General features: G+C 38.7%; 2 protein-coding genes across 3 annotated transcripts in view; both read right to left on the minus strand.

The window, feature by feature from the left end:
- The window catches only part of LOC138059096 (inactive rhomboid protein 1-like), a 30164-nt gene extending 17856 nt beyond the window's left edge, over window positions 1-12308 (minus strand). The window contains exons 1-8 of one of the 2 annotated variants that reach the window (XM_068904609.1): window positions 11984-12308; window positions 11542-11703; window positions 8027-8342; window positions 5882-6013; window positions 4063-4223; window positions 2306-2485; window positions 2068-2179; window positions 95-178 (exon numbers count right to left, since the gene is read on the minus strand). In XM_068904609.1, the coding sequence (XP_068760710.1) occupies window positions 95-178; window positions 2068-2179; window positions 2306-2485; window positions 4063-4223; window positions 5882-6013; window positions 8027-8342; window positions 11542-11703; window positions 11984-12159 (1323 nt within the window). In that variant the 5' untranslated portion in view covers window positions 12160-12308. Of the gene's footprint in view, window positions 1-94; window positions 179-2067; window positions 2180-2305; window positions 2486-4062; window positions 4224-5881; window positions 6014-8026; window positions 8343-10876; window positions 11408-11541; window positions 11704-11983 lie in introns of those variants that run through there. The other variant, XM_068904610.1, reaches the window with a different exon arrangement.
- A 5684-nt stretch (window positions 12309-17992) lies between these two features.
- LOC138059098 (small ribosomal subunit protein uS5) lies at window positions 17993-23519 on the minus strand. Its single transcript, XM_068904612.1, has 6 exons — window positions 23425-23519; window positions 22954-23088; window positions 20530-20619; window positions 20142-20423; window positions 19355-19514; window positions 17993-18206 (listed from the first exon to the last, which is right to left on the minus strand). Exons 2-6 carry the CDS (start codon window positions 23083-23085, stop codon window positions 18037-18039), a joined length of 834 nt encoding a protein of 277 aa, XP_068760713.1. The 5' UTR covers window positions 23086-23088; window positions 23425-23519; the 3' UTR covers window positions 17993-18036.
- Window positions 23520-23919: the final 400 nt, after the last annotated feature.

Here is a 23919-nt window from a genome sequence, read left to right on the forward strand (position 1 = left end):
GAAAAAAAGGACAGAAACAAAAAATAAAATTTGAATTTTGTCAGTTCCCCTCCCCCCCTGGGTCACCCCACCCCACCCCACCCCACCCCCTCACCTGATTTGGACCAATCCAGAAATTTTCTGCAAATGTCCGTGACACTTTACTTGGTACCAGTGTCCCAGCTTGACTTTTGTCTATCTGTAGTGAAAAATGAACATATTTCAAACATCCCACCAATAAAACTGCTGCAAATGAAGTTTGGAAAAGAAAAAAAATGAAACAAAATTTAAACATCCCACCAATGAAGTATTCTGCACATAATGTTTGCACCTCCGGAAACTTGTTACTTGACTGAATACAATAGACCACTCAATGTTGTACCCAATTCGAATTTCTTGGGATTAAAATGCTTTGTATATTAGCGGAGCTCTGCGCGCGCCTTTTGAGCACCATTGTTAAGAAAATATGGTAACCCATCAATGCGAGAAAATTTGGTTTCGTAGCCATGATGTCATGAACATCTGTACATACGTCCATGAGTCCACCCCTCCATGCATGCCAATGTGACCAGTATCATGCTAGTTTACAGCATACATCTTTGATATTGGACATCTATCTTTTGATTAATCGACACCTGTCAGAACAAGGTTTCCGCTGACTAGTATCACATGACCATATCACGGGCTCAAGCTTAAGCTCACCGAGGTCAACTGTTTTTTTGAAGTTGACTGCTGACCAGGTACTGGTTTTCGACGGGATTGCAGACTCAACCTAGGTGAACTCACCTGAACACAGGCGAGGCTTCATCTTTCTGTGGCTCGACGCGGCTACACGGCCATACTATATATCAACGAAACTTCTTACACAGTCAAACGCTTTTTGTGTTCAGGTGGAAAACGGTTTGGAAGATGCTTTCTTTCTGCATTTTTCGCTGGTTTCAATCCAGTTTGACATATCAGGATATCTCTGGTCCACATTAGTGGCTACACAGTTATTCAAGTCAAGCATCAGCAGGATGTAAACTTAAAGCTGAGTGTTTATTTTTAATATTTGCTTAGAGCTGCTTTTTTCTCTGTATTGCAATTTTTGGCATATCTTTAGAAGCTCTGATAAGGTTACAGGATGCCTGGAGGACCTATAGACCGATTGCATAAATGGCAGCCAAAAACGTATTCTTTTGTTTATGTGCTAATTAGACTCACTAGCCTCGTTTGCATGGACAAAATACAATAGAAATGTCGTTCGAGAGCGAGGCTTGTGAGTCTAATTAGCACATAAACAAAAGAATACGTTTTTGGCCGCCATTTATGCAAGCGGTCTATGTCTACAACAGAAACGAAAGGACTGAGCGAAAGAGAACGACAACGACAAAGCAGAATACCAGAAATAGCTCATACTTAGCACACAAATTCTTTCCTTGGGCACTAAACCGTTTGTCAATTTTACAGATCCTTTTTTCAGGAATGAAAATCGAATTTTTATTGTCAACTGGAATTAAAAAACAATTATCTGTACTTTTCCTTGTGCCTCGACAGTGACAAAAAAATTTTGCCCTTTTGTTATAAATACGTATTCGCAATGAGTTCTCGTAAAATTAGGGGGAAATCTCAGTAGCTTGTGTTTTCAGAAGTTTGTTTAAAGAAGAAGTAGGGTTAACCTACACTTCTTTCGTGCTCTAGCCGCTTCCTGAGTGCCTTACAACAGAACAAAGCTGTCCAGAACAAAACATTTTATTCCCAAAGGGTTTGAATTGAGTACAGCTGTACAACACTGAATTAGCCGATAAGGTCTATTGACAGGATACTATGTTTAAAATGCTGTAAACCAGGTTCCTATGGGAACCATAAGCCTACATTTGTATGTGCTGCTATCCCCATTACAAAGGTAATAAACACATAGAGGTCTCAATTCATTTTTTGCATTTTTAGCATCATGTTGGTTCACTGAAAATCAATAGACAGTTTTCCCTACAGAACCATATTTGCTTCATTGAATACCGGTAACACTCAAATACCATTGGAATACCTCTGCTTTAATTAAACCATGGTTCTACACAATTCTTCACTCATTAACTTGAGCTTCCTTACCACAGCTTCTTTCATGGTCTCAGTGAATCCAATTGGTGCAAAGTTGTAAACCGCCAAGCCAACAATTAGTACAACTGTTTGTACAAAGGAAATCCAGTATGTAAAGAAAGGCCTGTGAGAGGAAGATGGAACACACTAGAGACACTAAATACAATTTTCACCCTTGACAAGAATCCTGCCAACTAGCAAAGATTTTTCAAAAATGACCTAACTGGTTTCAAACAAAATTGTACAGTACCTGTGATCAGTGAGAAGCGCCATCTGTTTCTTAACACTGCTTGTTAAACGTTTTCGTTTGATAGTTCTATTCAACAATCTACCAACCATCCCCTTGCCATACTCTCTGCGGTCAGCATTTGTTACATTTGGTCTGTCTCTAATCCTTTGTCCTCGGGTGCTGCGAATGGGTGGCCTTGGTCTTCAGAAAAATAAGGTAAATATTTTGTTATTTGTGAAGTTTCTTTCAAGGCCTCAAAAGTGCAAGAAAATATATTGCTAAGAAGAATGATGCCCTTGGAGTTTGAAACAACACCGATATTAGATTTTCAAGGATACCGTTAAGTCTACTTGGGTGACAGTTCCCTTCCTGCAATAAACGCTAATCAAAGGAGAACTGTGAAGAAGTTGTGGATACAATGCTTACAAAATGGGAGTTCTGTTGGGGTCAGATGCTTTCTGATCTTGTTAGGAAACATTGACTGAATTTCTGTTTGATTTTTATGTAAAAAGAATGCGTTATCATTGGCAGGCCAGGTAATTTTCAAATTTCTGAAGGATCCTCAAATACGTAAACAGCTACAAATGCCTCAGTTTGCGATAAGTAAAAACAAGGATTGTTTCCAAAACTTTTAATTCCAACCTTTCACGAAAACTGGAACGGATCGCAAAACATATTTCTAGTTGCATCTGATAGATGGAAAAGAGCTAGGTGAACATAAGTGGTGTTTTCGACTACTTTAAACCTTTTGCGGGGTTGTTAAAAGCCTATGAAGTAACAGAGGATAACCATTTAGCTAGGAATGAGTGAATTGACCTCTTTGGCTTGTACGTTTTGTTTTCCCATTTCACACCATGTGATGTTACTCTTCTTTCAAATGTTGTCTTATGCATGTGCTTATTTATGTACTTATTTAAGTACTTATGAAAAGACAAAAGGATAATTACCTCAAGAATGCCACATGGTCGCAATGGGAAAATGTGCAAGCTAAAGAGGTCAATTTATGTTTGATTCTTATCGTAAAGGGACGCTTCAATGTTTAAGTACAACAAGGTGATACCAAAAACATCTGGATATTTCTCAACTATGTAAACACAGCTATTGAGAGGTTTTAACCCCATCTTTTACATTAAAGCACCTTTAGCTTTTAAATGTGTTACAAGTATACACTATAGGTATAATTGAATATAACCAACAGAATGATGATACAATAATAACAAACTAACAGAGCAGTAGTTTGCTTTAGAAGAACACTGTTGTCACTGTCCATGGCAACATCACGGCATGCTCCTTTTTTAATACGAGTGGACCTGTGAACTTGGCCGATTGACAAGGAAATTCTCTTTGTATTCATTTAACACACTGCATAGTGACATCTTTAGTCTTCCAGTGAGCAATGGCTCGGCACCTTGTGCTGAGTGCAACAAGTAACAATCCCGTCGGAAGGAAGAAAAGTCGAAGAATATTTCAACGTATTACATTGCAGCATTACATGTACTTTAGAAAGTGAAACATAGGAAAATTTATATTGATCACCCGGGGCCCCAGGATTGATCCTTGCCAAATGTATTTGCAATGAGAATGCCTAGTAAGGATAAAGATGTACGACCACATACAAAAATGAACACTACATTATGGATCTGTTCCAAATACTATAATGGCAAACACAAATCCTGCACATTCAACCACATAATGCTATTTACAATGTACAGCCTTTTACCCCAAGATCAACCTAATAACTCTTAAATTTACTTTTCATCCCAAGAATTCACACTTACTCTGGGGCAGGAGGTCCTTCAATCTCATCTTTGCCTTCTTGGGGAATAGCAGCAGCTTTTTCTTCTTCAATTCCTGGTAAAAATCCTGATTTTTCTTTTCTTTTTCGGGGTTTATCCGGTTCAAAGCTAAAGAACACTTCATCATTGATAATATCATCTCCCTGAAATTATTTAAGGGTCCAAAATATGTCACAAATCATTGGATACAGGTTTCATTTCATTATTAAATAAAACAGCTCCTCCAACTTTTAACCTTATCTCACCAATTTTTAGTTTTACCCCTTGGAAAATTCACTTCAAGTTCCTGTCTCTAAATCTCCTGTCTCTGACTTTCTCGAACCATGCTTTTTTTTTTTCAAATTTGCAACTGTACTATAATAATTACAATTATTAACAACTATACTATACTATTAATTCACACTAAAGTACACAGTTACATACACCTATACATCTACTTACACACTGATTATATAAGGTTACAAAGAGTAGTTTAATTAAGGAGGCTCAAACCAGTTTCAACGCTTCCAAGTGATGCTCTTATTAGAATGAACAACACCACAACATATCATGTATTGGCAATGTTGTGGTACCAAATGAAACAGGAATAATTATTGCTGAACAAGATACAGTCATTTTGACGTAATATGTCACCATGGCAACGGGAAAGCCCTGTAAAAACATCCTTTATTTTGTCTTTAGTTGCTTATATCTCAAAAACAAACTCGGTGACCGCCTTTTTTTATTCCGAAAAGTAATCAGAATGGCAAGATTAAACTTTCTGCAAAGAGCATTCAGAGCCACCTCAATTTTGTGATTTCTTTAAGGTAGCTCTGAATCCTCTACACAGAATTTTTTTAAACTTTGCCAAAAGTTTTATCATGGCCTTCTAATCACTTTTCAGCAATAAAAAAGAGGGTCAGAGTTCGCTTTTGAAATAATATGAGCAACTAAATCCAAAATATAGGGTGTTTTTGTGGGGCTTTACCATTGCCAAGGTTATTTATTACATCACAATAATGATCTTGTTTGGAAATGATCAGTGTTTCACATGGTACCATAACATCGCTGTTACGTGATACAGTTTTGATGCGTCATTTGATCTAAACAGAGAGTCTTCTAAGAGTTGAAACCCTTTCGAGCCTCCTTAAGTTTACAAACACGTTGCTGTTATAAAACACTGATTGGGAGTTTTCGATATTTACACAAGGTACATAGTTATGTCATTTGTATTGTCTTAATAGTGTAAGATATACAAATAATACTAATAGTAATAATAATAATCTACTAGTTACCTTGCAAGAAGGCCCGTTTTTCCAAAAAATTTATTTCGTTCACCTAATTTGGTTGCACTATATTTTTCTAATGTTAACTTGTCATGGACAACAGATATAAATTCACAAAACTGAACTTTAGTTTTAGCATTGGCGTTAATGTATAGGTATTACTTCCCTTTAATGATGAGGTGGTTGAGGGCCAAATAGTATCGAGAAGAATGAAGTGTACCATACAAAATATCTAGATTCAACAGTTGAAGGTTCTTCGGCCCCCTCTTCCTGGAATTTCTGGATCTGCCCCTGTTTTATCACTATTTTCTACAATTCCTCAATTTTACCAGGACGACCCACAATTTATCCAGGCAAGCATATAATAAGGAGTACTTGCATGGCTACAAAAGAAGATGAATATGGATCCCTGTGAAGATCACTAATTAAAATTAAATAAACTACTTCTATCTATACATGAAACTCAAACATTTGTGGAAATTTATCGTCTCTTCCCTTTCCCACACCCCAAAAAGAAGGACATTTTTATTACGTACATGACCACTATCACTGCGGAAAGCACTATCCACTTCATCATCATCTAGTTGGGACATGACAGCTGGTGAAAAACTCCGTCCAGCCTCCAGAAGCATACTGACTGGTTGTGCTTTTCCAGGGGATTTAAAGCCCTAAAAGATGGTATATAACAAAGATAGTAACAAATGAGCCTGATTTGTCATTTCAAATCCACTTAATTAGACTGAACTCAATTTTCAATAAGTTAATTTCATAGGTTTAACTTTGGACCAGAATTGAAAGCAGGATTTTTAAAGTTGAAGAAGAAATATTCAGTATACTTAAAAAGTGAAAGCCTGTTTCCCTTTTTACCAAAAGGGAAAACAAGTCTTCTTTTTTTTACATTGCAGATCTTTGACAAAGAAACACCCTAATGTGCATTTGAATCAAATCTTTTGTCCTTTCGATTTCAAAACTATGTTAACTGAACACTAAGCGACCCAAGTTTTAAGCCTTAATTTACAAAAGGTACTTGTTTGTTTTAACTGGAATTTTCCTATTCAATGGTCCGCATGGCTGCTGCCTAACGGTCGCCCGGTCGCCTGGGGCACCTTATTTGCAAGCACAGGCGACCACATTTCTGAATGAGTAGCCCAAACAGGCATCTAACTTATCAAAAGGTGATTCATCCTCACTTTCCTGTAAATTTGATCCCAGCTGGACATTAAAAAAGCAATATGTTTGGAGAGAGTGGCAGGTAAACAAATTCCACTGATAAACAACTATTCAACTTGCAAACATTTTCAAGATTGCTAAGGGTTTTCGTTGCGTTACCTCCTGGCAGTACATGGAGACTGGGTCACAATGTGATTCTCAAATATGGAAATGCTATGTCCATATGTTTCCTCTGTTTACATTTACACAGACAGTTGAATAATTATTAGCATGCATTAACATGCGGAAATTTATGCGACAAAGGAAACATGTTTATCCCATCAACTCTCAAGAGACTTACCAGCAAAACGTGGTATAATTTATTGTAATGTGATTTCTTAACCTTGAATTAAATGCTTTGTTTTGTTTTACGAGACATCTGGTTTGTCTCTTCTACTGGGCAAACCTGCCCAGAGGGAAGGAGCACGAACAGGACTCGAGGTCCTATGCGAGGTGCTCCACCCTACCCTATCCAGACCAGAAAGACCAGACCACAACAGCGGGAACTACATGCCCTACTCTTTATGACAAGTGTGCGGGTTCTTTTATGTCCCACAGGATTATGAACATTGAAGGGTTGTGAGACGGGACCTCCGGCTTATCGTCCTTATCCGAGAAGACTAGAGAGTCTAACCATTTGCAGATGTGATTACAAAGGCAGCACTTTCTCCTTAGTTATTTAAAGACCCTGAGTGTTGGTCCGGCCGGAGTTGAACTCACGACCTCCCGCGTGACAGCCCGGTGCTCAACCAACTGAGCCACCGGTGCGCGGTTAAAACTGAAAGGAAATATAATATTTATCTACTAGTTTTCGTGATGTCTGCACTATTGTACATCAAAAATTTAACGTGCCGCAAATGCGAACCCCATTTTTCCCCCATTAACTGCTGACGGTTCACTTGGTTTTTTGCCTGGTGACAGTAATGGGGGGGTGGTGCTGGCTTAATTACCGGTAATTAATGCTAGGCTCTTGAAAAAATGAGACGGGCTACTAACAACTTTTACTGTTGGGAGCCCAAATCCCAGAAAATTTTCTTAGGCAGCAGCCTTGGTCTGCCAATTACCAACTTTAAAATCTTGAGAGGGCTGGATCGAGGAGAAAACGACATCAAAGATTCACTAGTTTAAGAAGGCAATGCGTTTGTACAAGACTGAATTAATATACAGCACGGGAGTTTCGGGCTTCCACATTTTTAAACTTGTGTTTTGCATACATAATAGACTGCGTTTACATGCTGAAGTTTTAAGCTATTGAAAGAATGATGTCACCTTCTCTAGATCCAACCCTCTGAGACCCAGTCAGTTTTGAACGTGAGTAATGGCAGACCATGAAATCCAAAACTTACACTCAAAGTAACCAGCTCAAAATTTTGCCAGGCAGGTGTTAAGCAAACACAATTTCAAAATCTGAAGAAAAAAGGGAAGTGATTTTTTTCTCATAGTATCACTTTAAAGTGGACTTCATGAATTACCTTAGGGTCATCTTTCATCTTTTTTACTTTCTTCCATGCCAAAGTTGCCACAGATTCCCTTCTGCTAAATGTTCGCATCAAGTTAGGGTCATGTTGACGAGAGCTTTGGTAGCTGCTTAAGCTTCCAGTTCCTGTCAAGGTGCTTTGTTTGCCCAGCTGTGGAACTCCATCAGTTGCATCACCAAAACCCGATAGAGCACCATAGCGCTTGTGATAGTGCCGTTTCCTTCGCTGTGTCCATTTACGTTGCAGGTTAGCATGTTGTTCTTCACAGTCTCCAAGACCAAAGAAATCTTCTGTGTTCTTTATGATCTTTCTGTTAAGAGTGAAAGAGCAATAAAATGACAAAGCATCTAACAAATAGAAAGACAGACAGATAGATAGACTTGCTTGTTGTCACCTCTTGCATAAATCATATATTGAACTGTAGATGTGAAATCAAGTGAAGCTATGATCCTTGCAGTTATGAATGCAATTTTTAGCAATCGTGTAGAAGAGCCTCAAAAATTCAGGACTTCAACCGCGTTTGAACCCATGGCCTCAAGATGTCAGTGCAACGCTCTAACCAACTGAGTTATGAAGCCACTAATGTTGGGAGCTGGTCATTTGTGGGTCCAAATATTCCCATGAAGAACGAATCAATGAACGAAATTATACATGAAATGAATCACATACAAGTATTGAACTGCAGACATGAAATCAAGCTAAGATCCTTGCAGTTTTGAACACAATTTTTGTCTGCAAGGATCATCCCGTAGCTTCACTTGATTTCATAACCCCATATTACGTTTTGGCAATTTCAAAATGGCATCTTCAATTGCCATCACATACATGTTTGTGATAATATTATTGTCTCTTGGATTTTCCTATCTGACAATGTTATGTATTTAAGCTACAGATTATTCAAAACAGAGGAAAATGCTCAGCTGTAGCAAATTAATATTGTTATTAACTTCACACTACTTTTGGACATTGACAATAGAAAACCGACAAGTAAGTTGGGTGCTATTAATGATCAACTTGTTTTCTATTTTTGGCTGGGTTGTCCATTGTTTTTTGCTCGGGAAACCCATCTACATGAATAACGCACTTCTGGTCAACAAAAACAAAGGTTTTTTCAAAACGCTCTCCAGACTGTAGATTGTGTACATTCATGTGGATGAGTGAAAACAGACGACATTTTCCATGTTTCCATAGCCTCATCTAAACACTCGGGGGAGTTGGGAGAATTCAAGGCAGTAATGCAAACCCGAGACGCAGTCAAGAGTTTGCCTAACTGTCAAGAATTCTCCCAACTCCCCCAAGTGTTTAGATGAGGCTATGGAAACAAGGAAAAAAGTCCTGTATTGCCTTTATAAAATATTTCCCAAAGATATTTTGACAAATGAAGGAAAATGCTGGTTTTTTTTACTTCTTGACTGAAACAGATTTTCTACATACATGCTCATATACCTACCAGCCAATCAAAATGCACGTCTGACTACATGTACAAAACCAATCAAAATTTGTGTGATGTCACAGCCGTTCTTCCATACTCTCATCTAAACACAGCTATTGACCAATGAGAGTGTGCGTGCTATCGTAATTATTTAATAATAAATGATATCAGAGGTTCATAACAAAATAGAGAGTGCATATATGTGCACATACACCCTATAGGTGGAGGTTAAGATTTTCCAGAAAAAAGAGAAAAGAGAAAATTTCCGTTTTCAAAAATATCCGGATACACATGTGGACCAGGCCTATATGTCAGTTTCACAGCTGATATTAATTTGAATGCTCTTGTTTTGGATATGATCACATTTAAGAGTCAGCATTGTTGTCACTGTAGAAATAAGCATCTGTTAGAATGAAATGCAAAAAAAATTACCGGTAGGAACTTTTCAAACCTCGCACTCATACTAAATGTTAAGAGCTAAGAAAGTGGACTGAGAAACATTATTGAAAAGATAATGGTCAGTTCATTATTTCTTTAATCATGGGCCTTTTCACAGTCAACTTATTATCAAATCACTTAATGTTTCCAACAATAAATTGTTATTATTATTATCATTATTAAAATTTCACGGTTTTTCACTTCCAAGAATTTAGGAAGTCAATTAGGGCAGATTAAAGTTATTTACGCATTATGATCCACAAATGAATCTTTAAATATTGAGTGCTGGAAAGCATATTTGCACAAGACCTATCAAATATTGCAAATTACTGAAATTATGGCATTGCTATGAAATGTCTTCATTTTCCGCCACAATAACAGTTTTCACTTTTATTCATTTCTCAGTTCTGTTATCACCTTTCAGTCAAAATTAATATTACTTTTTTACATTCTGATTTAATATCATCCAAGTTCAAAAAGTGGGAGCTGATGCGGTAAATTCACTTTTTCGTAATTTGAATAACTGAAAGAAAACGTCCTTTGAATTCGCGCGATATGAACAACAGTATATCCGTACTAAATCAAATTACCAATATCATTTAACAAAACTCAACCAGTGATTTTTTTCCAGTGGTTGTCCTTAAACATTCTTAAGGCAAAGTCCACTTGACAAATAACTTCATCACGCACTCAGTAAGACAATCTCCCTGCTTGCAAACAATAAAGGTTTACGTGCTATCCGTGTGATTAGCTGATTCTAATTATAGGAAGATAATTAACTCATCGTTAAAATTGCTACGTTGTGGGTGAGTAATTCTTTTATAATTGTCGAAGGTCAACATTTTCCGTTTCAACGAAAAAGCACCTAAACAGACAGCTAAATTAAAACTTATTTTGGCCTCAAAGGAAAGGACCGGAATAAAACACCGACAACGATCACATGACAGAAAAGTGCTCTTTACCAAAGTCTATACCTTTTTCCACGCTTAATTGTGTGCGACAAACTGACAATGCTGGCCCTAGCGCCCATTCTTGGGAAACTTGTTAAATCTATGCTGGGTCTCGGCGGCTCTGGCTCTTCATAATAATGGATAAATTGCGGATAGACCTCTTCACCCAAATCATTGAAGTTGACATGGTGTTGAGAATAAAATACACCAGAGGCTTGCGAGTCAATTGAACCTCTTGCTTCCTTTGTATAAGCCATTTTACAGCATCAACAGCCCCGAATGGAAATCAAGTTATCTTGTTTTCTGAATACTTCAACTGATATACATGTATTGCTCCCACGGTCAACTTCTTGTGTGTCAACTTATCTCTCACGCAAATTAGCAACAACACAAGGTCATTGCGAATCACGCGAGTGAGTAACGCTATGTTTTTCAACCAAGGCTGGCAACCAAGGTTTCGCAAGTTCTAGGAATTACCCATCCTGCTAACGATGGCTAATTCACGAGCTTCTAACGAAAACCGAAGCAAGTTGACATCGCCAACCTCGCGAAACCGGAAGTGACCATTCTTGAAAATACCCGAAGTGTGCATGTTTCGAGCGACATACTAGCGCTCCAACTCTACGCACAATATACACAACACAATGCCACTATATTACACAGCAATACCCTGCGCAAATGGTACCTACTTTTTTATGGACTGTGCGCGGGTTAGTTGGTTTGTGGAAGCACTTCCTAGACTCGTTGAACGCCCGGGGATGTAAAGTTCTGATCCCGCAGGAGTTGGAACAGCGCTGCTACCAGCTTCGGATATTTGTCCGTCCTGTCGCGAAACACAACGTGTAAACAACCTGCAGTACAAAGAAACCAGGGAAATAAGAATCGGCAATCATCAGGCATGGATTACTCTAAATCTCTGGTGAGCTGGCGATCCTAACTTCCAAACGATTTTCAATTTTTCATGCTGAATCGTTTGGGCAAAGGTTAAGAGAGATGTACAATGATGTAACAAAGGAGTTTGTGTTTCCATGGATTATCAAACAAAATATTGGAACCGATGTTCTTAAGATTAAAAACATTCGGATTTGCAGGATTTTTAAAGTATAGATCGCATCAACCTGTATTAATTACCACTGATTCACGCGTTCTTGCCGATCACGGTCTGTGTCCTCGCCAGATACATGTTGATTGTGATCAGTCTGAGAGTCGTGATGTCTTCTACTAAGGAACGGGTTACAGAAAGCAGTTGCTTCATTCTCGTCGGTATCTTCATCCCGAACTGTCGTAGGTTGATAAGCACCTGCCATGCCTGGCTTGGCAGCCGAACGTTTATGTCCTTAGACGAAAAAAGATCGGTTTTTTCTTAACAAATCGGCGAAATCAGAGTTTTCGATGCTGAAGAACATGCTCGGAGAAGCTTGGTGACGAACAATTGAATGCCGCGCCTTCTAAACCGGAAAGGGTGGGGCGAGTACTGTGTAAAGTTACTGTCACGCTTGAGGATCGATCGTCTGTGTTTTCTACTCTGTTTTTTGAACCATTACTTATTGAGTTGGAAAAAATGTAGACAGATTAAAATAAACTTGAGCCAATGCGAGAAGAGAAAGTGAATGATCGTATCAGTTTTCACAAGAAACGCATTTAAAGCCATCAGCCTATATTGTCTACTATTTCGCTATATTTCATTGATGTAGTTTTCGTCCTTCAATTATCGTTAAGCCCTTTCTGTGTGTTTGTTTGTTTTGCTGTTTGAAAGCAACTGAAAAAAGCAATGTCAGGAACAAGTTTTTTAATTTTTAAGTAATAGTTTCGTCTTGCATTTTATGTATTACCTTGTAACTGTAGAATTTACAATTTCAATTTTCAAAAAAGGAAAGCAAGTTCGACGACCAGCGGGAAAGTAGAAAAATATGTTTTATTTCGGTACACTGGTCTTTATTTTAAATTACTTATTCCGAAGGAACAGAGAGTTCAGTAGCATTCGGTTCTAAATTGATTTTGTTGGTTTTTTCCCTTTTTTCGAAGTTTCATTTGCCAGTTGTAATAATACAGGTTTGTGGCCGTGAGAAATCGATTATTTTCCAGGGGGACTTTTTTGGCTTTTGTGAGATTGGAACTCCGGACATTTTGATGTACAGGGAAAATGGCGATGATCGCCAGACTACGAAGTATTTCTTACCAATCGCATTGTGTCGTGGGACCGAAAAACGTGAGTTTGTTACTGAGTTGTCATAGGCAATCCAGTTAGAAAATCCTTTTGTTGGTTTGTTTGTTTTTTTTCCGTGTCATGAAAAGTCTTGCCTGTCACTCCCCTGCTAAGTGATGTCTTTGTGCATAGAGTCTTCTGTGCGTATTTGTTAGGTTTGAGGGGGCTGGGGTAATGCGTAGATTTCTCTGGTGCACACAGGACAACATTTAATTATTAACCTGCAATGGCGTCGAAAGTCATTGTGACGCGAATGACGTTTTAGTGCATCTTTAAACAAAATATACCCTCATGGAGCTCAAGAATGGAACGTCAATTGGATAAACTAGACAGGCGGTGAAAAATAAATATCTGGAATCTTTAAAACGACGAGTAATGGTCTTCGACAACAATTTCATTTTTTGCCGTTGGATATCAAGTAAGTTATTTCTAATATTCTACTAACTTGGTATTATATACAAGACTGAAATCAAATGGCAATTCTTTTATGGATTTAACAAACATTGAAGGAATCGAACGCCTTCAATGCATCACAGTGGTGATTGAAGTCGCATCTAAGTTGTCTGGCAAGTTACATTCATTTTGTACTCAACTCTGCAAAGGAAAAAGAAAATTGGAAATGTGACAGTGAAAAATTATTTGAATGAAAGCTTGTTGTCTCTTTTGTGCTTTATTATTTACGGTCAAGGATCTCTCGAAAAGGGTTTGATGTGAACTGTCAGAAATTTATTTAATTGTATATGCTTTGTGACACCAATTGCGTGTCTCGTTTGCACGCACGCAATTGAAATAGGAAGGGTTTTTGCCTCTAATAGCAAATATGTTTCACCTTTTGTGAATTTATTATGTTGTGTAATTTTAGAGCTTAACAAATTTGCATACGTGTATTGAAATGTGAAACGGAAGGATTTTTTTGGTAGTGCACTGTAAGTAGCGCATAAGTCACGAAAATGAACTTATCTGTTGCAAGCGTGCTTGAGTTTCAAAAATCTCGCAAAATGTTTTTCGCTGATGGTAACCTTTCATATGCGGTTCAAAATTAATGTTGTTTTCATGTCGTAAATTTTGTTGCTGATGGCAAAATATTTAATTCTCGATCGACCATCCAGAAGACTTCCTTTTGCTCTTCCTAAAAACTGTGTATCAATATTTATTTACTTTTGCATCAATATTAAATTTGCATAAAGCAAGCTAACAAAATCTGTACCTTACTGAGTTCGCATCTTTGGGTGTTCAAAAAGAATTTTCGGTCCTATGCTTCTGTTACGAAGTGGTATATTTTTTAGGTAACCCATGCAGATACTAACCCGGCCGGATGGAATTAACTTCAGTGAACTTTTGTATTTCAAAGCTGTCAGGGTTTAGTACTTTGCTAGTAACCAGGTGTCTTCTCATGGGGCTATTTACCTAAGACTTTTACCATGACGCGACAATGATATACAATACCAAAACAATATCGTGTACTATTAAAGCTACCAGGAGCCCATCAAGGGCAAAATATGATGAGCTCCTGGAGCTACATATTAAACTTGAATATCCTGGAAGACAAAACGCAGCTCAGTGATTTCAGCAGTTTTGAAAAAAAAACTCGTAAAAAGATAATTACATCAAGATTATAATTTGGTCAAAAATTATCTAACACTACATTGACAATGTGGAATAAAGCGCTGTGTTCCTGCACTACCACACGTACGCGATGCGTGCCTATTTTTTCTAAAGCTGACAGGAATTTTTTCTTTCTGACAAATGTTTAATAGGCTGATAGCCAAGTTTTTAACCTCATAAAAAGATATTTCGTCGTATCAACGTGTGAGCCAAAGGGCCTCTGCTGGCTCGACTTCTGGATGACCCCTTAAAAATTGACTGGAACGCTGCAGTTCAATACCACCCAACTCAGACAGTCCCTTCAGTATTTGAGTAAGACGTACCACAGGCAACAAAGTGTACGCTCATCGAGCGTCTAGTTCAAATAAAAAGACAGCTCAACCGGCAAGTTTTGGACAAAGTGTCACCTGCTTCATCTTGTAATGTTTGTTTACTTATTTTTATTTATCGATCTGTATCAGTCGACTGCTCACCACAAGCGAAGCTACTTACAAAAAGATATTGTTATTATTATTATTATTCACATTGACCTTGCGCTGTTGCTAATTTGCGTGAGATAGGCTGACACACACAAAAAATTGGCCGTGGGAGCAATATATCAGTTGAAGTATTCAGAAAACAAGGTAACTTGATGTCCATTTGGGGCTGTTGATGCCGTAAAATGGCTAAGACAAAGGAAGCAAGAGGGTCAATTGACTCGCAAGCCTTGACGCTCAACTCAAAAGCGGCGATTTTCACATAAACGACCGTAATTCATAATTTTGTATCTTCATAGGCTTGATTTTACGAGTATGAAGGCAGGTTAACTCAAAAGCGACGGCTAACATCTGTTGTTTGAATTTACCGCACCAAGTACGAATCAAATCGACTGACTCCGACACCGCACTTTAAGTAGGTGAATCAAATGTTTTACACAATGATTGTCATAGTACGGAGTTTAAGACGTAGGCGAACTGACATATTGGACGTAGGCGAACATACGGTAGGCGAAACGACCGAAATTCAACCGTACGTTTCGTTTACGATTTCACTATTTTCAAAAAAATCACCTTAGGCTACAGCCAATGGAGGAGAATTTGCCTTTCCGCCTGTCTTTCCCAACTTAATTTCCCACTCAATCCCAGAGTCATCGGTCCCTTGACCAGCGGTCGGGAAAGAGAGACTCTGACTCTGGTCGAATCGGTTGAATCCAAAAAAGGCCATATTTGATTGGCTGTTGAAAACGGTTTAATTTCCTGCCATTTGTCAAGTCCTAAACTAAAAAAATCGTGATTTGTTCTGGATTTTTATCTATACAAGGTTGAAGATAATCTAGAAATAAATCTTTTTACAACTTATCAGTTCCGTAACGTTTTTGTTTTTGAAAATACATCAATTTTCACTTGCATGACACCAGATACCGAAATCTGTTATGATTGAAAAAATGTCTCTCGTTACTGTTGATTCTCCGCAGTTTAAACGTTTCGAGTGAATTAGGATATGTGTTTATACTCGTGTACTGTCATGACAAGGTGAACTCCAGTTGTTTGGTAGATTTCTAACCGTCTCCGTTCACGCACGCGCAGTTACTCAACCGGAACCAGAGTTTTCTGGTTCCGGTTTTGGATTCTTCCAGAGCCTCTCGTGCCCGTTCCACTGGACAAGGGTAACGGAGGCTCTGGGCTCTGGGAATAATAATAAGCTTGCCCTCCAGCATGGCGGATTTTGTACCACGTGATCGTTTGTTGCAAAAAAACCTATTGCAAATTTTGAAACACTCGCGCATTCGGTTTGTGTAGGTAATCACATGACTTGGAATAAATAAGCCGACGAGTATTTTTTTTCAAAGACGCACAAAATTGCGCGAGCGCGTAAGGCGATTGCAATTTGAAATCTTTTATTTTTGCACTGGATTTCCTCTTTTCTCCACTGTTACCTGAAAACTGCATTTCTCTTGTCCAAGAAGAATGGAGAAATTCGTCCATGTGTATATTAATTAAAGGTATTACCGCCATTGCTTAATTGAATGCCATAATAGGAAATTTTTGCTCCCTTAAACAAGACTTTAGTTTCGGATCCTGTGACTGTCCTGTGTCAATCCAGGGTGTGATAATTATGTAACGCTTATGTAAAAAAGTTTATCTTTGCGGGTAAAATGAATGCAAAACTAACTTGGGTCTCTGAGTTGAGTTACAAGCTACAGCTGGCTATTGGCTTAGGACAAACGAGTACCCCAAAATCAGCCCACGCCTATCGACATCCTACTTCAGGATACGGAACCAAGCAGTTAATTACAGAAACCCTTTTTGAAGACTATACTGAACATTTTTGAGACTAAGATGACTGTATTTTAAAGTCTTTAATGGGCCATTTCCGAGTTTCTGTTTGTCTCGGTTTCGAAGTGAGTCTTGGTGCTCAACTATTGTAAGGGAAATAAGTTTGATTTGCATAAGAAAAAGCAACTCATTACCATTTAAATGGTTGTGCACCAGGACTCGCTTTGAAACTGAGGCAGCAGCAACTCGGAAATGGGCTATTGAATCTCATTAGCCTGCAAAATAGGGACCTTTAGATTCTAGGACGAGGACAAAAACGAGTCTAAGTGCGAAGTTTTTCTCGTGAAAACTAGTTTTCATTTACATATAAAGTAGAACTAACAGACGAGTTCACGCTCTTGAGTGCATCATGGGTAATCAGGGCAAGATGGAACGTATTCATGACATGCAATTTTGGGTTTTTTATTTTCCAAAACAGAAGATATGCGCTCAAAGGTGCGGCAGAATAAATTTGGAGAGAATGACTATTCTAGAAATTATTTTGTTAAAAAGAGTTTGCCATACATTTCCTGTAATTCCAAAGGCACAAAATTACAGAGAATGTATGGAGACAAAAAAGCAATATTTAGGAATTCCAAAGAAACTAAAGAACGGATATCAAGCATAGTTCATCTCAGTTGTGAACATGAACTTATTTGTTTGTTTACAGTACATTTTGCTCAAAAATTTCCATACAAATTCCCGCCAAGTTGCCCTGATTACCCATGATGCAACCAAGAGACTTAATACATCTCTCTTGCTTGAGGTCTTGATCAGCCACTTGAAAGTTGTATTACTAGTTGTGACAACAAACAATTATTTCTGCAATGATGCAAACATTAAATTTCTTATTGTTTTAAGTAAAGCATGGTGTTAGAAGCACAAGTGGGAGCAATAATTAACTTCAGACCCAGACTAGGATGTAACCATCACAAAAAAACAAAATCTTAAAGGATCTGCTCAGGAAGGGATACAGGACACAGCGAAAGAAAATTGAAGTAGGTAGTGTCAAAACCAATCAACAGACAAGGCATGTTCAAATATGTCAGACTTTATTTCAGCATTTAACCTGCAGCATTTTACTGTTTTGAGGCTTGATCTTTAGCAGCTGCTGATCGCTGTCCCGTGTGGTTCTTTGCCAGGAAGTCTGTAAACTCCTGGTATGGAGTCTTGGTAAACACAGTCTCCTTCCACATGTCAGGGGTCAGGTAAGAGTACGTCTTACAGATGGCTTCAAAGGTGGCCTTGGCTTAAAGTTAAACACACAGTGTCAATGATTAGCCCTTGGAATTGACTGAACTATTTGACTGCATGATGCAGTTCTTGTCAAAACCAGCTGCCAACCCTTGCTTAAGAGTCTCCCAATACCTGTAGCTCAGTGGTAGGAGCATCCACCAGGAGCAAAGAGGGCCCACCCTAAGCCAATCACATTGAACCTTTCAAATTCTGGAAGGTGAGGTCTGAAGCAGAACATGTTAAGTGGGTCAGAAAAACTGTAGTTATGGAAAAATGGACTTCAAGCAAGCAGTTAGCACTGCCTATTTTTTTATTCAAAATAGCATGTTTAAATCATTTCCAGTTGTCTGCAATCCAGGATTTCATAAAAAGGAAGAATGACATATTTGTCAATTTGCTCACTGGATACCATGGAAAGTCACTGATATTTCAAGCTTTTATACTATCAGTCTTCGATAGCCTCAGCTCTTCTTGCTCACACGTTGTAATCATAATCGTAAAAATTCATATATTTTTAAAAAACGATTTCATTATCCGGAAAACTCTTAAGGTTATGTGTCAGAGTTGTAGTATTTTTGCAAAGGCAGCTACTTGTGATCAGTGGTGCAGAAGTAAACAAACATCATAAACAGTAAAATTTCATGTGCCTCACTGTATTTCGGCATGGTCCATGACAACGCCCAGGCGGGCAAACAGAAGAAGTGAAATATTTGGGAAGACATTCAGTGAAGTTACAGCTACCCATTGATGCCAAGGTTAGGGAAGCTTTCAAATAAGACTTCCCTAAAAACAACTGCATGGGAGGCTAGGATGGTTGATGTCTACATGGATCTTTTGTCAGTTACTTCTGACATTAATTGGACTTAATAATACAGATAACAATTGGCTATGTGACTGAGTGAAGAAGTTCAAGTCAGGCAAAACCTGGCAGTTCACTCCTTGCATGTCATGGGGTTTGTCAAGTTCAGCAGCTCAGTGGTCAAAGCACTAGCAAGAGCAACAAGGATGACAAAATTATATAAATCCTCTTTTTCATCAAATACTTAGAAAGTGGGTGTGCAAAATAAGCATATTATGGGAAACCAATGGGACACTAGTCTAAACACTTGTTCAAGCTTATGTTTTTCCAAGTGAGGGGAAAAAAAACCAAGGTCCCCTTACCAAAATTGCCAAGTGTGGCTGTCTGTCCACGAGCAGAGGTGTAGCAGTCTTCAATCCCTGCCATCTGAAGCAACTTCTTGGGGACTGGAGCAGACACTATACCAGTTCCTCTGGGGGCGGGGATCAGACGCACTCGTACTGATCCACATTTTCCTGTCACCTTAATTTAAAACAAGAGAATGTCATCACTATACTCTCAGAATTACTACTTTGTCATAGGGGAGCACTGCCAGGTTAACTTATTGTGAGAATAAATAACCCAGGTGCTCCACTGTTAGGCTTGGCTAAATCTATATTACATCAATTTTACATCACAGCTGTTGTCATAGTTGATACTTTATCACACGGTGCAATGAAACAGGCCATAATATAGAAGTAAGAATTTCAGAGATGGCACTTAAAATTTCAAAGTGGATCCCAGGACCACTCGGCCAAGTCAATGGTCATGTAAGCATTTTTGGTGATACAAAGACCTCTATGAACTATTCATAGCACAAAAGAGATGTTCAGAGATGAGAACAAGTGCCAGTAAAAATATGTTCCCTTCTAAGTGACTTTATCATGTTTCCCTTGATAACAATACCTCATACCTCAAAATTTTCATTTGAGCAGAGAAAAGATCATTTTAGGCAACTAGCTCCACCTTGATAAAGGGGATATGGCAGGTCCTCGATGTTATAAACGTATTCATCCCTGAAGCAGCCCCCATTGAGGAGTAAAATCATCCAGTGTTGGATAGAGTAAAATATTATAAGTATCCCTCTTAGGACAGAAAGGGTCGACATACCTTGCATGGCACAGTGTGGGGTTGACCGATCTTGTTTCCCCAGTATCCGCGACGAACAGGAACAACAGACAATTTGGCAAGGATGATGGCACCACGAATAGCTGTTGCTACCTCCTTGGAGCACTTCACACCAAGACCAACATGACCATTGCTGTCCCCAATGGCAACAAAGGCCTTGAAGCGTGTACGCTGTCCAGCCCTGGTCTGCTTCTGAACCGGCATGATTTTGAGAACTTCATCTTTCAGAGCAGATCCAAGAAAGAAATCAATAATCTCATGCTCCTAAGACAAGAACAGATACAAATTTAAAATTCCTTTGGCATTTAATAGAAAGGCCAATAAATCACTGAGCAATAATTGCTAAAAAGGTTCTGACACCTCTTCTTACCTTGATAGGAAGAGAGAAAAGGTAAACCTGTTCCAATGTTTTGATCTTCATATCCTTCACCAAACGACCAAGTTTTGTCACTGGTACCCACTAAACAATGAAACACCAACACATTGAGTACCAAACACTCTCAAGTACAAATAACTGCCAAGATAAGGTGTGAATCGGTTAAATGAGAAGAACCATCCCAATTACTCACTGATATCAAGGCCTATGATTAATAGTCTGACATCATACTTGAGCGATCAATTACGCACAGGTGCCCCATTCTAGGACTGATAGGCACAATGCGCCGAGGGCTAGTTGCATTCTAAACAATAGCTGACGTTCTTATTAGATTTTATTCTGTCAAACCCTAAGTATTTTAATTGTACATTGCCTCTTATATTTTTCACGTTTTAAATGTATTTTTTATTTTAGTGATGGATTAATAAAGCTATTATTATTAGATAAATGTAAGACAAATATGGGTATCCTATAAGGGTTGAGGTGGATATGGCAAGCTCAGTTTAAAAGTACTGGCATGTTTCCCACAGGATTTAGAAGGGAATTACCATCTGTAACCCAGGAGGTACGTTCTGGATGGATATTTGCCAGCTGAACATGCGGGCATATCACTTATAATCACTGAATTCTATTTTCCTGCAAGGAAAAACCCACTATTAAATGGGCACAAGACACTAAATCCACTGGAAAGTAGATGGCTGTTTTGAAATAGCAACAGTGTTTCAAATCATCATAACCACATGCACACTTCAAGTAAAACTGTAGCCTGTTATTCTCAATCAACAGTTGTTTAAATTGGTTAGCAATGATTAGGACAATAGTCCTGAAGTGATCAAAGAACACTTAATATGGAAAAATAGAGGCAGATGACTGATTCTCAAAACAGTTTCCAGAAACCTGACCACACATTTACAGTGACCTTGCAACAGTAGCACAGAAAGGACAGGTTTCAAGGATCATTATTATGACTGCAATGTGCTGGCATTGAGCCTTTTTAATTGCCACCATCATATCTGTAATGAAAGTTGACAGACTGAAAAATGAATCCTACTCCAGGTACAGAGACGGTGGAGTCGTCACTTCATTTCTTACTTGGTCTTCTTTTGTAAAACCCCACAGAAACACTTGCTATGCAGGCTAGGAGATTTGGGAGGGCATTAACGAGCAGATTAGCGACTGCATTTACATGGTAATGTGTACTCTCCAAGTTATGAATGTACAATTATTGCTGTACTTGGGCTGGTAATGTACGGTTCGGCTAGATTGCTGAATACCCAGCCCACTTAAAGTGTTGCATAAAAAACTGCCACCGCAGTCCCGCACTCCACGGTGGCATGGTAGAGAAAATGATATTCATATAAACAACAGTGTTCCTAAACCGGGTATTCTGTAATCGCTCCTTAGCTTTCATTCTGCAGTTCGGTTAACTACACTTTTCACGAGATTGTGCGAAGAAGAAAGCACTTGTTTACTGATTAAGCTTAAGAGCTCGTTTCAGTGATTAGGCCTAAGAACTTTCATACAATTTTACTTTTCATTTTGCGGTTCAGTCAACTACACTTTTCACGAGATCATGTGAAGAAAAAAGTACTCATTTACTGATTAAGCCTAACTGCTTGCTTCAGTCATTAGGCCTAAGCACTCTCTTAAACATTTTAGCTTTCATTTTGCGGTTCGGTGAACTACTGGCGTTTCTAAAATGAGGGTAAGGGTAAGACCAAGGGTGAGAGTAAGGGTAAGGATACGAATACAAAAAGTATTCTAAACATGCATAAAAGCTAACCTTATGCCTAATTAGGCCTAAACAAAAGTTTAAGGTTAGCTTTTATGCATTTTTAGGATACTTTCTGTATTCGTATCCTTACCCTTACCCTCACCCTTAGTCTTACCCTTACCCTTGTTTTAGAAACGCCAGGTTAACTACACTTTTCGCAAGATCGTCTTGCCCTTGAACAATTTTCATTTAACTACTACGAGACTGCGGACCCCGATTGCAGACCATTTTATTCTAAATGGAGTTATAATATAGTCATTTACAATTTTCATTCATCGACTACCGGACTGCAGACCGCGGTGGCAGTTCATTTTACTGCTTGCCCCTTTAACAGTTTTCATTCATCAACTATGGGACTGCGTCATTTTATGGTACGATTAGACACTTAGTACGATTAAACACGACTGCGGGACTGCGGTGGCAGTTTTTTAAGTCGGACATTTAGTGGACCAGGTTTCTGCAATCGCTCCTATGGTTCTGGCGCTCGTGATGGTGAGTTATACATTCATGACGACATATCATTGTTTTGAAGCGACCAAATGTCATGGGCGCTTGAACCCTTCCAATTGCTTTTTATAAGTTAACCATGTCTGCACTTAATTCCTGGTTGATTACTCGATATATCAAACTAAAACACGTGTTACCTCTTTGTCCTCAGCTTTACCCCTTCCACGACCGCGTCCACGGCCCCTACCTCGACCCCTTCCACGGCCTCGGCCACCAAATCCACCACGAAAACCTCCACGTCCACCACCGGCTGGTTCCGAATCCGCCATTTGCTGAGGAAGAGAGAAGTACTCAAATTTCTAAATTATGACACTAAACTTAACTGTCTCGCGACAAAAGTCTGTGTTCGTGTGTTAAGGACTACATTTCTCGTTTTTCCGACTTTATTTTCTCGATAATAAGCTCTAAATATTTTGTCTCCATCGTGTCAGAGGTTTGTTCAACTCTCGTCATATTTTCACGGCAACATTGGTTTGGAGGCCACACAAAAACATGCTCAAAACGACCGCAAATCATAAGCATTTTTTAAAAAGGTGTATTATGTTGCAAAAGGACAAAGATTGATGGGGATGGCTTCGGATTTTGTCTTCGATTTTTCTTGAACTTACGTGATGTCTTTGTACGACTGAGAAGAAACAGCGCAGGCGTGCACTTGGGTTTATAGCAAAACATATTATGGGATGCTTTCAACCATTCCAAGAGGGTAGGGAGGTACTGTGCCCTAGTAATTCGCTCCTTGTTTGCTCCCCGGAGCACCGGTAATGCCAATAAGAAAATCTTCCGCTAGAAAATTTATAAAAGGAAGTAAGGAGAAATAGATGATTATTTCATAGGCACTGAGTTTTATCCACGAAAATTATAGAGAATAATAAAATTCGTACTGATTCTAACACAGGTAGCCCAAGCTCGATCTATGAGCAGCTCTTTATATGATGACCTTTGCATCGTTACGTGACTCGAGCGGTTTGCATATTTATAAGGATTTGTATGGGGAAATAATGATTGTTTCTGTGACCTATGAAAATGTAGCGATTTAAATAAAAATCGTCTTACCTTACTTTAGTTGAGGGTTTTTTTCCCTCCTGTGTGGTCTTTGAGCCGAT

The sequence above is a fragment of the Montipora capricornis genome, chromosome 8 (assembly GCF_036669925.1).
Source record: "Montipora capricornis isolate CH-2021 chromosome 8, ASM3666992v2, whole genome shotgun sequence".
NCBI classification, from domain to species: Eukaryota; Metazoa; Cnidaria; class Anthozoa; order Scleractinia; family Acroporidae; genus Montipora; species Montipora capricornis.